The 14,376-nt window shown below is 38.0% G+C and overlaps 1 protein-coding gene across 1 annotated transcript in view; it reads right to left on the bottom strand.

Annotated features, from left to right (window-relative positions):
• Positions 1-14,376, bottom strand: part of PHKA1 (phosphorylase kinase regulatory subunit alpha 1) — a 245,264-nt gene that overhangs the window by 155,834 nt on the left and 75,054 nt on the right. The window contains exons 10-12 of the mRNA XM_045290221.1: positions 7,355-7,477; positions 2,083-2,178; positions 1,220-1,327 (exon numbers count right to left, since the gene is read on the bottom strand). Coding sequence (XP_045146156.1) covers positions 1,220-1,327; positions 2,083-2,178; positions 7,355-7,477 — 327 coding nt within the window. The remainder of the gene's footprint in view (positions 1-1,219; positions 1,328-2,082; positions 2,179-7,354; positions 7,478-14,376) is intronic.

Genomic DNA, 14,376 nt, shown 5'->3' with positions numbered 1-14,376 from the left:
GCACTTGCTCATTCTACAAGGGTAGCTAGGGTTGTCCTGTGAGAGCTTTGTGGGGAAATCATACCCCATCTGCCCCACAGCCCTAATATTGCCCTTTCAGACTTTCTTTTGCTGCCCAAACTAAAAGAACACTGAAAAAGGACATGATTTGTGCCCCTCAAAGATGCCAAAATCGTCATTTTGATGGGGTGTAAATCAAAGAGCAGAATTATTCAGAGGAAGGGTCAGAACTGAAAACAATGCCTTCAGATGTATGGAACGTATGTGGAGAAACTACAGCTTCATATTATTACATTTGTGTTCAATTTTGTTGAGTTGCCATGTTTCTCTGGCAGTTAATTTTGACTTACCCTCATATTTGAAGTAAATTTCCAGTGGCTGCTACAAATATTTTGGGGGGAAATAGAAATGGTACAAATTATAAACAGTATTCTGACCCTACCTCCTAACCACTCTAGATATAAATATTAGATGATCAGACTATAATACTTAATATTAATTAAGTCACTGGTCCTATTTTCTCATTCATATGAGGGTATTGCAAAAAGTTCACAGAAAAATGGAATGGAAAGATCATGGATTTTTTCCATGAATATTTTAAAAGCTCCCTTAAATATCTGCTAAACTTCCTGCTCAGTAGAAATCTTTCGACTTCTTCAGTTTTTGTTTACTTATCTCCTCCTTAGTTCACTGCATTTAATTTATTCTAATTGAATGAGAAAGTCACTGGGTAAGGATTATTTTAAACAAGTCATCAGCCAATTTTTACTAGATCCATTGTTCCGTCAACTAAAGATAATCGAGCAATCATGGCCATAGCAAAGGATAACAAAACAATCATCCAAATAAATAAAAAATAGCTGTAAGTGGTAATACTAAATAGTCCCCAAGTATGGCACTAAGGAAAGCTTTGAAAGAGAAAGATCCAAGATCTCTTGGCAGCTCCAAACAATACCTCTGGGTAGTAAAGAAGATAGAAGATAGAAGAAGAAGAAGAAGAAGAAGAAGAAGAAGAACAACAACAACAACAACAACAACAAACAGTTGCAAGGGGAAAAGATTTTTGTTAAAGGTTGGCCATGCTCTTCATTCTGAGAATCTGTAATTAAGGCAAAGTACAAAAGCAAAAGACCACCGTCAGACATAATGAGCTACTCACAAATTCAATTCTTATAGTAAGACAGAAAAAAAGTTGGAGAGCCTTGAAATTTCTCCTTACCTCTGCCATCAAGCTTCCTAAGATGTATAGAGACTGACCCCACATGTGAGGCAACTTGCCCATAGGGACACGATCCACACTGTGAGGATTTTTATATTCTTCATCAACCTAAGAGAAACCATGAACAGGCCATCTGAGATAATGGAAGGTTTCATTCTGTACAATAAAAATGCTAAGTCTGGATTCTGATTTCTACTCCATAAAACAATCACATATGCAATGCAATGAAAATCCAAGCACTCTAACTATAGTCTAGGGCAGAACTTCTCAAAATGCAATGTGCATACAAATCATCTGAGGATCTTGTTCAAACGTGTATTCAGATTAAAGCAGTTCTAGGGGTGGGGCCCCAAATCTAATTTTAACACGCTCTCAGGTGATTCTGCTATTCCTGTTTCTGGTAGTTTGTTCTACCCATCTCCATCAGCAAGAAAAACTACATTTCTCCAATGCCTATAATGTTCTTTCCCATAGTGAAGAGGAACAACGGTACTTTTGACTGACATTTTGGGGGAAATGAAGGTAGTACATGCTTCATTTTCCAGATCTTATTAGACAACCCCAGATATAAGCTTCTAAGCAGGAATCCAAAATTGTGAAAACTGATACCGAATCTCACTCTAGTTCTGCCTATAGATATTTATACCATATTCAAAACCTAAACGATGGCTCTTGTCCTTTTCCAACTTTGCAATAATGTCATCATTGAGATTGTTTACATTTTTATGTTTAAATGAATAAAATAATATTTCTGCTATGCCATAATTAAAGAAAAACTTCATGAAAAATTGAAAACTATTTTACTCTAATGTGGCAATGATTTAAAACATTACATCTTTGTTTCTCAGTGCTGTCCAATATACCTTGTCAGGAGGAACACTGTAAAGCTCTGGCAGAAGTGGGACTCCATTTTTGCCCTTGATAAGAACTCCTTCAAGAGCCTCTCTATACTCTTGAACCTGCAGATAAAAGAAAGGCAGGAGAAAAAACTTATAGAGCATTCCCTTGGGAATCAAAAGAAGGTTTGTGGCCAAAGAAAGCCCTACTGCAAACGAATTTATTCACCTAGGGAAAGAAAGGGAAATAATATTTCCTAAATGCTTTCTATAGGCCAAATACCATGCTAGGACTTTTTTGGGCATACTTTAATGCATTTACTTTTAATAACTATATAAAAAGGATGTACAAATATAACTTTTTTTACAGTGAGGCTCAAAAGTGTGATAAAATAATCAAAACAATCATACAGCAAGTGGTTGAGTTCAGATTTTGGCCCAGGTCAGCCCACCTCCATAGGATTCTTTTTTTTTTCTATGTACTACTCTTTGACTTTTGATGTATTGGTTTTTGAAATCTGTATTTTTAACCTGCTGAATCCGATTTCCTATTAAAGTCAAACTCAACAATTTGTTCCAAATTAGCATACATAAAAAAATTTAAAAGCTGTAGTTAATGTTAAAAAATACAAATTCTGCTATAGCACTTGTTTTATTCCAGTACATTTAACATATTTGAGAATAATTTGAGTATAACATGACTTTCAAAATTGCTTACATACAACTTCATTCTCAGAACACATAGTGATAGTACATTGAGGGGATTGCAATGGATTAATGGAAACAAAATTTGTATGCGTTGTGGAATATAAAACTGATGATCTGCTCTGTAAATCCTCACCTAACTTACAGTAAAAATAAAAAAATATACTCCGTTCTATAAGACATATGAGGGGGTGCCCCCCCCAAAATACCTGGAATACCACCATCCCCACCCTGGCCCCAAGTTACATATTAAATTTGTTTTTTACAAAACAACCTTATTACCTTCAAAGTACTTTCCATTACACTTAATACATTTGTCAAATCTGTGATTTAATTCTTGGAAACATTTTTCAAACTCATCTATTTGGATGGTTGACGGTGCCTACCTCGTTTTTTTCTTCACCTTGTCTACATTGTCAAACTACTGTTCTTTCATGCTCATCTGCATTCATGGAAACAAAAACAAGTCGCACAGAGCAAGGTCTGGTGATTAAGGTGCGTGGGACAAGAGAGGCATGATGGGTTTTTTATCAAACACTGGTGCACTGAGATGGCTGCATGAGCAGGTGCATTGTTGTGGTGGCAAAACAAATCCCCCATCTGCCACAAATCAGGCCTTTTTTGTCTCACATTGTTACACAATCTTTTCAGAACCTCAATATAAATCTTGATTAACAGTCTGACTTGGTGGAACAAACTGCAAATGCACTATGAGTCAACATTTTTGTCTATTCAGGAAGTTGATGGATGTCCAGAACCAGGTTTGTCATCAATTGACATCGCACCTTTTTTGAAATGAGAAAAACTCGTACACTGGAGTGTTTCCCATAGCACTGTCCTTATAAGCTGTGTTCAACATCACAACAGTTTCTTCACAATTTTTTCCTGAGCAGAAAACAAAATTTCACAGCTGCACACTGTTCTCTTAATTCGGCCATCACACACACAAACAAAATGAGCTTCAAGTGAAACTGCTTTCACGAAAAAATTTACTGTGACCTGAGAGAACCTTCCCTAGTGACACCACTGTGTGCATTAACTCAGAGCAAGTTGCTCAATGCTTGCCTAGCAAGAAAAATGCACAGTATGAAAGCTCCACTTAGCGGAGCTTTTTTTTTTTTTTTTTTTTTCCATTTTTTGAGTGGTATACCCTTGTATACACACCTCACGAGGAGAATGATACCAGTCACACATGCTACTACAGTTTTCTTTGTGATTTCAGATAACTTCAACCATGTGATAGTTCGGTATTGTGTCAGCTTTGCTGGGCCAGGATTCTCAGTGATTTGGCAGTTAAGATGTAGTAATTTCCTATGATGTGACCTAACAGGATCTACTATTAGCACCCATTCGGTTTTAAGATTAGGGTGGGATGCAACATCTTTACTCAGATCACAGTCCTGATGTAATGAATCAAAATGAAGTTTCCTCAGAGTTGTGGTCAGCTTCCAATAAAAGGGGACACTGGAAAAACTTGGTTGCTTTTTATTGTCTGAGTCCTGCATCTGGTTCATCCATTTGCATCAACCATGTGCCGTATTGTCTGGAATCCTGAGAGTCATTGATGGACTGCCATCTGACCCACTGAACTTGGATTCATTTGCTTCCGCAGTGCCCAGCTTGTTCTCTTCCTACCAATCTTGCCTACCATCAGCCTCCACAGCTATGAGAGTCAGGAGAAGCCTCCTGACTCACAGAACTGGAACTTGACCTAACTTGCCCACTTCTACAACTGTGTGAGGAAATTTCTTGAAATAAATTTCTACATATTTTATATATAAGCTCCACTGGCTTTACTTCTCTGAAGAACCCAGCCTAAGACAAACCACATCACGATAATCTATAAATTGGGGCCCCTTTTCATGGCCAACCTGGGCTGCACAATGGCTTCCTCCTCCTTAATTTTCCTGGCCTATCTTTAATTTTCTCCTCTGTGTTTTGTTCTTATCTTTCTTCTCTCATTAATTTCCCCCTCTCTTTTGTTCTCATCCTTTCACAGATAAGGTGGTGGCATGGGAGCTAGGCAGGTGGCTGTCAGTGTAAACATAGGTGCATATTTATACAGCACTTCAGGATGTTGTCAAAGTAAGAATGCTATATTTATCATAGTATTTATATATTGCTATGTAAAACTATATAAAAAGATTTCTGGTGGTGTACTGTGCTACACACTGAACTGCTAACTGCAAGGTCAGTGGTTTGAATACACCAGTTTCTCTGCAGGATACAGATTAGGTTGTCTACTTATATAAAGATTTAAAGTCTTAGAAACCTGAAGGGGCAGTTCTACTCTGTTCTATAAGGTTGCTGTAAGTTGGAATTGGCTTGATGGTACTGAGGTTTTTTGTTTGTTTTTCAAAATATTTAACATGTACAATGCTACACTACTATTTCATTAGGTTTTTATATTTTAACATGTTATTGACAGTTTTTAAGTCCTATGTCAGTAACCTTATCATCCCATAAGCTCTGTAGTTTTTATTTTTAAGAAATATGAAAATATCTTCCATAAGTTTATGGAAATGCATAGTATGGAAATATAATGCATGGCTTTACATTTTTTTCACACCCAAATAAGCTCATACTACATTGTTTTAATATGTCCAAATAGGACCTAGTTTGAAGCTCTAAGAAGGATAAGATATTTCTTTGAAAAGAGCTCAGAACAGAGCAACATAAATTCTACAAAAATTCAAGGAATAATAAATATCAAATTTATGGTGAAACTTGAGTACGAGAATGGTAAAATCATTGATGCTTGATGAAAAGTTTATGAGGACAATAACACAAAGAAATCGGCAGCTTATAAATGGATAATTCATCTGAAGAAAGATGAGATGATGTTGGATATAAAGTCTGAAATGGCAGACCTTCTGCATCAATTTTCAAGGAAAAAATTAATCTTGTACATGCCTTAATGGAAGGGAACCAATGATTGACAGCAGAAAAAATGACTAACACCATAGACATATCAACTAGTTCAGCTTACACAATTCCAACTGAAAAATTAAATTTGAACAAACTTTCTATTCAATGGGTGCCCAAAGCGTTATACCCAGATCAGTTGCAGACAAGAGCAGAGTCGTCAATGGGAATTTTAATTAAAATGAATGCATCGGAGATCTTGAAGCATTTATGAAAAGAATTGTAACGGGATGAAACATGGTATACCAGTATGATCGTATAGATCATAGGTTCCTAAATTTATTTTGCCTTTTGGGGAAAAATATTATGCAGTGCCTCCCTGGAAATAAAAACAATTTTTTACTATAGCATATAATCCAGGAAAGTATAGGTATCGGTTTTGCAGTCCCTGTGGATTTTTCTAATGCCCCAAGGAAGCAGTGCTACCCACTTTCGGAAGCACTGTTTTAGACCAAGCACAATCAAAGTAGGAGCTACCAAAAGGTAGAAGGGATCCAGTCAAAGTAAAAGTGGCCAAAAACAAAGGTCATGGCAACAGATTTTTTGTTAAATAATCAAGGCATTTTGTTTGTTGACTTTCTGTGGGGAAAAAGAGCAACAATGTTTACTTTTTATGAGAGTATTTTGAGAAAGTTAGCCAAAACCTGAGCACAAAAATAACCTGGAAAGCTCCATTAGAAAGTCCTCCTCCGTCTCTAAAATGTTCCTACTCATTCCTTTGATCAAACAAGGGCAAGTTGGTGAGTGCTTATGGTGAATCAGTAAGCATCTATCCATCTTACAGCACTGATTTGGCGCCTTCTGACATTTGTTTCTTGGTTTAAAAAAAAATCTCTAATGATCTCTAAGAAAAAATATCCCATTTTTCTTCAGTCATTAATGTTAAAAAGATTGCACTGGAGTAGTTAAATTTCTAGTACAATTAGTTCTTTCGGAATGAACTAAATGACTGGTGGTATCATCACTTACAAAAGTGTCTTGAATATGACATTGAATATGATGATGAGCTGTGCTGAAAAATAAACTTTCTATTTTTGTTTTCATTCCATTTTCTATGAACTTCTTAAAGTCCTATATACACATGTTGCACTGCAATAGAATTAAATGTACTCTATACTTATAAAACTTTTTGAAATTCAAAGTGCTTTTGAGATTTCTTCTTCACTGAAACAAGAAAAAAATTTCTTACCTTTTAAACAGAGAAATGGAAGGAGTTAAAAACCACACTTGGGCTAATCAATTTTTAGTAATAAAGCCAAGAAATTGAGAGAGAAAGAAAAAGAAAAACAAATATATCAAAATTTTCTAACTCTGAACCTAATTTCCTCAGTGAACCCTGGTGGTACAATGGTTATGTTTTAGACTGCACATGGTTGGCAGTTCAAAACCACCACCAACTCTGTGGGAGAAAGACTTGGCTTTCTATTTCCATAGATAATTGGGGATGTAAGGGGTTATGGTTGAGCTGCTAATCTTAAACTTAGCAGTTCAAAACCATCAGCAGCTCTGCAGGAGAAAGATGAGGCTTTCTACTCTTGTAAAGATTTACAGTGTTGGAAGCCCACAAGGGCAGTTCTACTCTGTCCTATGGGGTTGTTATAAGTCACAGTTGATTCAAAGGCAGTGAGGTTTTTTTCAGTATTAGAAAAAACTTTCAGCAGCTTATTACCTGTTCTGCATTGGCACAAAAGATCCCATCAAGTATAAAGTATGTCCAGAACAATGGCCATTCGCACTCAATGTTTTCAAATAACTTCAGCTCCGCTGGTTCATAGTACAGTCGACTGGGATCCTGGGGGTGGGGTGGGGGGACAAACATACAAACAGGAAATAACAAAACCACTTACTTGGAGCCACTCTTAATCCCTTTCTCAAGACAAGCTTTTAAAGTTGTGAATAGATTGTAGCAACCTGAGTTCCAAATCTCCCCTCTTAGAAAAGACACCTTAATCATAAACGGACAGAAAAAATCCCAGAAAAAAGGGGGAAAAGCCATGGATGTTATTCCATCCTGACAAGACACTGCTGCCAGGAACCAGGTGCTCCAGACCATTGTGGTGAGTGAAGAGCACACTCCCTTCTCTCCTGTCGCTGATCAACACCACTCTGTCAGCATTATGGGAGAGAGATTGAGTGAGAATTTGGCCAGGTGCATACACACACCTCTAAGGTGAGGGGCGCAAAGGGTCCCAATTTGCTCAATGTATGTCAGCCGGACTGGGGAGACTTGGATCTTGGGTTAGTCCGGGTTGACTAGAGAAACAAATCTAGTGACACGCATGTGTATAAGAAAGAGCTTTATATAAAGAGTAATTGCATATTAAGAAAACATCCCAGCCCAGTCCAGATCAAAACCGTAAGTCCGATATTAGCCCATTTGTCCAATACCAGTCTATAAATTCCTCTTCAGACTCACACAGCCATGCATTAATGGTGAATGCAGGAAGATCACAGACCAGTGGGTGGAAAGTCTTGTGGATCCACTGGTGGTGGAGGCATCTCCGCGCTGGGGTGGATATCCATGTGGCTCCTCCAGCTCCAAGGCTCTGGCTCCATCAGCGCAGCTCCATATGTCTTGTCAGCAGGAAGACGAAGCAGAAAGTATGGGTCTGGCCTCCAGAGAGCTATTTATCTCCATAGCACCTCCAAATGAGATCATCAAGGCTAAACTCGACCCCTTTACTCTTAATAGTCTCAAATTGATACCAGACGATGTAACTACCACTGATCTGCAGTGGACTGGCTCCCAGCATCTGGCTGGACCTCTTGGGTCTGGATTGTGGCAGAATTTCCCCGGCGCATTGGGAGGACTTAATATCAATTTTGTATAGACTATTCTACAGTATACAAATTGACAATATACTGCAAACTCATTTAATGAAGCAACTATAACTCTGATACCTAAACCAGGCAAAAACATCACCAGAATTGAAAATTACAAACTAATATCTCTAATGAATATAGATGCCCAGATTTTCAATAAAATTCTCACCAACGGAATTCAACAAAGCATCAAAACTAAACTAGAATAAAACATGATGATCAAATGGCTTAATATTAGGGGAAAAATCAATATAACTCACCACATACAGAAAATAAAGGAGAAGAGCCATATGACTATATCAATCAATACAGAAAAAGGAATTTGGTAAAATTCAATGTACATTCCAGATAAAAACACTTATTATAGAAGGGAAATTTCTCAACAAAATTAAAGGAATATATATGAAACCAATGGCCTGCCTCTCACTTAATGGAGAGAAATTGAAAACATTTCCTCTTCAAATGGAAACTAGACAAGGTTGGGCTTTGTTACCACATTTGTTTAATATAGTCCTGGAAGTTTTCACTAGAGCTATAAGACATCAAAAAGGTATTAAATGTATCCACACAGGTAGAGAAGAAATAAAAATCTCTTTATTTGCAGATGGCATAATCCTATATTAAAAACCCAAAAGATTCAATTAAAAAATTGGTCAAAGTAATTGAAAAATTTGGCAACATAGCAGGCTATAAGATTAACATACAGAAATCAGTTAATTCTTGTATGTTGAAGATAATGATATTGAAAAAGATACTAAAAGAACAATACCACTTACAATAACTACCCAAAAGGTAAAATATTTAAGAATAAATGTGACCAGAGAAACAAAAGACATACAAGGAAAGCTGCAAAACAACTTTAAGAAACTAAAAGAAACTTACACAGATGGAACAAATTACCATGCTCCTAGACTAAATAACTGGGAGCTACTAAGTATACAACTTTTATGCACATTAAAAAGACTTCATCTATAAAATGATTTTTTTTAAAAAAAGACCTCATCAAAAGAATCAACAGATAACCTACAGGTAGGGAAAAAATATTTAGTAACAATACATCAGATAAAGGACAAATCTCCAAAATCTATATAAAACTAGCAACATCTTAACCAGAAAAATAACAATAACCCAATCAAGGCTGTCAACAACCATACGAAGAAATGCTCATGTTCATTGGAAATAAGGGAAATAGAAATGAAAACAACAGTGAGATACCACAGAATACTTACACTTACAGCAAAATTCAGTAAAACAGAAAATAGTAAATGTTGGATAAGATACGATCTCCTAAGCAATGAGGTAGAGAGCTACTTCTACAGAGAAAACCTCATGTTTTAGTCTGGGTTGACTAGAGAAACAAATCCAGAGACATTCATATGTGTATAAGTAAGAACTTTATATAAAAGAGCAATTGGATATTGGGAAAACATCCCAGCCCCATCTAGTTCAATTCCACAAGTCTGATATTAGCACTTAAGTCTGATACCAGTCTCTAAGTTTCTCTTCAGACTCACACAGCATATATAATGATGCTGAATGCAGGAAGATCACAGGCAAGGAGGTGGAAAGTCTTGTGGATCCAGTGGCAGTGGAAGCATCTCAGTGCTGGCGTGGGACTCTACGTGAGTCCTCCAGCCCTAAGACTCTAGTGTAGCTCCATGTGTCTTGTCAGCAGGAAGAAGTAGCAGAGAGTCTGGGTATATCTGACCTCCAGTGAGCTATTTATCTCTGTGGCGCCTCCAAATGAGGTCATCAAGCTGTGACCTGATTGACAGGCTAAACTCCACCCCTTCACAAGTTGACACCAGATTATGTAACTACCACACCTCACCTCCTCAATTTTTTCAAGATTTGGAGGGAGAGATCCTAGAGTTGTTCCCATACCGAATTTTACTAAAGTCACCCCAATCTAACAGACACTCCTACTACAGAGATGAGGGAATTTTACCGGAAATTCAAGTCACAATGCCGGGGAGAAATACATGTGTGTCTTGGAGAAGGTGATTTCTGTCCATTGGTAGGAAAACGGGGAGGTGCAATCTTCCATCAGGGCAAAAAAATGCCCAACACTACTGATAGTGATACTGATACTAAAGGAGAAAATATGCCTGGTACTAAATTCCTATTGGCCACTTCTGACTTCGTCTCCATGCAGACCTTGGTGACTTAGTCTGTGCTACAGACTACTGGGACATTCGGCTCTTTTCTTTCAAGGAGAATAACATCATTTATAGGCCACAAAAGAAGGACTAAATGTGGAAACCCCACTAAGGGAACTGGGCTTTACCTCCAAGTCACCTGCAGCCCTTGGACTTAAGGTTGAAACTCCCTAGTGTGAGAAGAAGCAGATGATGGCTATCCCAAAGATATAAAACTGGACCGGCAGACACTGGACTTTGGTTTGAATCTCGTCCTTGAAGGTGCCCAATGAATGGTAGCCTGGAACTACTATATAGTTACTATTTTAATGCCCTTCTTCCTTCATTGTGATCTGTATTAATCCAGGAGGGGTGGCTCTGTCATAAAGAATGAATATTGTTAAGCTTTACCCTGTCACCAACCCCCATTGTTTGTGTAAATAGTGCCAGTAATTTGAGGGTTTAATCTGTACAAGTCAGCAATTCATGTATTGCAATTAATAATTTGCCTATACTGGTATAATTTCCATTTCTCAACAGTGTTTTAAATTCTAAACCATTGGGTAAATTAATAACACTATCTATGTGTAGTAGTTATACACTGGGCTGCTAACCTCAAGGTCAGCAGTTCCAAACCACCAGACATCTCTGGAGGAGATGAGGCTTTCTACCCCTGTAAAGATTTACAGTCTAATGAAACTCACAGGTGACAGTTATACCCACTTCATATAGTGTTACTATGCATTAACATTGACTCGATGGCAGAGGAAGTGATGCCCAGGGGGATGACAAATAATGTTCTCTAACAAAAAATGGCAGTGATGTTTCTAAGATTATATATATATATATATATAATAGGAATACTGACTAGAATCTTAAAGGCTCTGGAATCTTAAAGGCCTGTCTTAAAACAAGTAGCCATCCAAGTTAGGGGTCAACTATGTTCCCATTGAAGAAGCTTACCAACATGTGAGATCCAATGATTGTAAAGAATAAAACCCAGATCTGAAGGAGGGAATGGTATCAGAGCTTAAATTGTGAATACCTGGTTTGCCTAAGGATATGGATGATAGTGGAAGACCAAAATCCATTTATAGGGTCCACACATGGATTAAGCCTCTGGTTAATCCCCTGTGATCATAGTTGAGGGATGTGAATATCCTTGTTATCAGAGAGCATTGTGAAGTTGATTAGAGCAGAAATAGTTAGGTTAAGATGTAGTATCTTATCATTTGGTCTCCCTTTTGAGCCACTTTAAAGTTGCTTCAGTTGAAAAAAAATGAAAAGGGAAAAACATCTGGAGTAAGCCTCGAGTGAAGCTTCTCTGACCACAAACCAGGGATGTAAATAGCCTTGCTATCATGCAGAATGCATTGGAAAGTGGATTATTGCAAATGCAATTAGGCTAAAATTTAATACTTTATCATTCGATCTCCCTTGTGACACATTTAAAATTTGTTCTAGTTTTAATGTTTTCTACTTTATTTCAAATGAGGTTTTATCTGTTTTATTTTCTTATTATGTTAGTTTATTTTTAATGTTTTTCTTTTTGTGAAATCTAGGATAGGTACATCTATAGAGATAGTAACTGGAATAATGTTCCTTGGGGATTTAGCAGGGGAGTTTGGGGGGAATGGGGAGCTAATAATGATGAGTAAAATAATGAAGAAAATGTTTTAAAACTGATTGTGGTGATAATTATACAACTCTTCGTGATGTGATTGAACTATTGAATTGTATGATATATGGATAATATGCCAATAAGTAGTAAAAAAATGACAACTCTCTTGAACACCACAGACATGGGCAAAAGTAGAGAAGCAAACTTTGTCAATCTTGCAAAGATAAATATTTACTAATACCATTATGAGATGAAAAAAGAAAAACAATGTTTATACACCAAAGGATAAGACTAGGATGACTACAAATAGCGCCAGTGACAGGGGTGGGAACACAGAGAGAGAAAGATAGGATTTTGTGGAAGGAGAAAGGAAGGATGTTGGGGTGAAAGAGAAAACTATATACATGGAGGCTAACAGGATATTGTTGATTTCATTTCTTGAGATGGGCTGTATAAATACATACAATGTGTTTGTTTAAAAACAAACAAACAAAAATCCCTCCAGATTCTGTATTCCTCAAACCTAAATAGTGGTCTGAGTGGCTGAAGTAAATGGACAATGGACTTGAACTTGTGTGTCACTAAAGACTCCATTTCAAACAAAGAAATAAATAAACGAAGTCTGTCTTATTTGGCTATAGTTCAGAGGTACTACAGAATGGCTTTCGCCCCTGATCGTTTGCTTTGGAGAAGATGATCAGGGAAGGCAGAACATGCACAAATTCCCTATACTTCATACAAACTCTAAGGAGTCCTGATGGTGTGGTGGTTACGCATTGGGCTGTGATCCACATGGCCAGTAGTTTGAAACTACCAACAGCTCTGTGGGAGAAAAACTGGGCTTTCAACTCTCATAAAGAGTTACAGTCTTGGAGCCCACTGGGAGTCACTATGAGTCAGCATTGACTCAATGTCAGGGAGTTTAGTGAGTTTCATCAGAACTCTGAGATGTGACTAGGGTAACAGAGATACTAAGGGCTTACAGCTGGGTGTATGAAGTGATATTGAAATGCAAGAAAATTGGGGTTGGTTTTATACTTGTTAGGTCTGAGGTAGTAGCATGATACAAAAAATGTTTAGATGAGCAGAGAGAGTGAGAGTACATGTTAGAAATGAACTTTCTGAAGGAGTACTGATATAAGAATGAGCAAACAGCCCCAAAGGGAATATTGGTAAACCCTCAGAGTTACATGAGTGAAAGGTAAAGGAAAGAAGAATTGGGATAATGTAGTGCTGTGAAACTGAGATGGAAAAATAATGCCAGAGAGAAGTCAAGGAGAATAAAGACTTGAGAAAATGCTCTTGGACTGGTAATTTGGGAGATTATGATGATCTTTCAGGACATAACATTAGTAGATTGGCAGTCCAATAGACTTCCTGTTGGCAAGGAGTGCGGAGCCAGTGGAGGGGCCTGAGGGCTCGGCCCCTATGCCAGCTACGTGGACAACAGCCCCTCCCCCCAAGAAGAATTTACTTGAGAGGACCGCAAGGAAGCTGCAGCTAGGGGAGCAGAGCATGTCTGACCAGAGCAAATGGGAGCACTTAGGGGGAGGAAGAGAGAGTGGAGCACATCCTGACCCACCAGGCCTGGAGGACGACATCCCCGCTCTGAACAGCCAATGGACAGAGTGGACAATATGACTGATCCCACCACGAGACACACCGTCCCTTGATGGCCCTGGGCTCTAAGGGGGACAACACTGGAGACTCGGTGTGGGGACTGGCCCAGACTTACCCTGAGACACTGAGGCAAACCACTAAAAGCAGGCAACAGAGCAACCGTGGGAGCAGAGCAGAGAGCCCCCCAAGGGAGTACAAAGGACAGACTCTGGGATCAGAGCATGGTAACCCATAGGTCCTGACTGAAGGATATGCCTAGAGATCAAAAATCAGACCTTGATCTATTTACAGGATTTTCTTTCTGCTTAAATTTTTTTTCTTTTAATTAATTTATTCTTCTATGGGTAATGGGTTTCCTTTTTTGTTGCCATCGCTGTGTTCTCACTGATCACCTCTCTTGCTATGGCTTGGTTTTTGATACCTATTATTATCTCTACAGATCTATCTAGATAAGATAGACTGGATGAATAGTCTGGAGGAGAAAACAAC

This window comes from Echinops telfairi, unplaced genomic scaffold, assembly GCF_000313985.2.
Source record: "Echinops telfairi isolate 266 unplaced genomic scaffold, ASM31398v2 ScPeMD7_34;HRSCAF=130, whole genome shotgun sequence".
Classification (NCBI taxonomy): Eukaryota; Metazoa; Chordata; class Mammalia; order Afrosoricida; family Tenrecidae; genus Echinops; species Echinops telfairi.
Note: the sequence above shows the minus strand (reverse complement) of the source record. Positions and strands in the feature narration are given on the sequence as shown.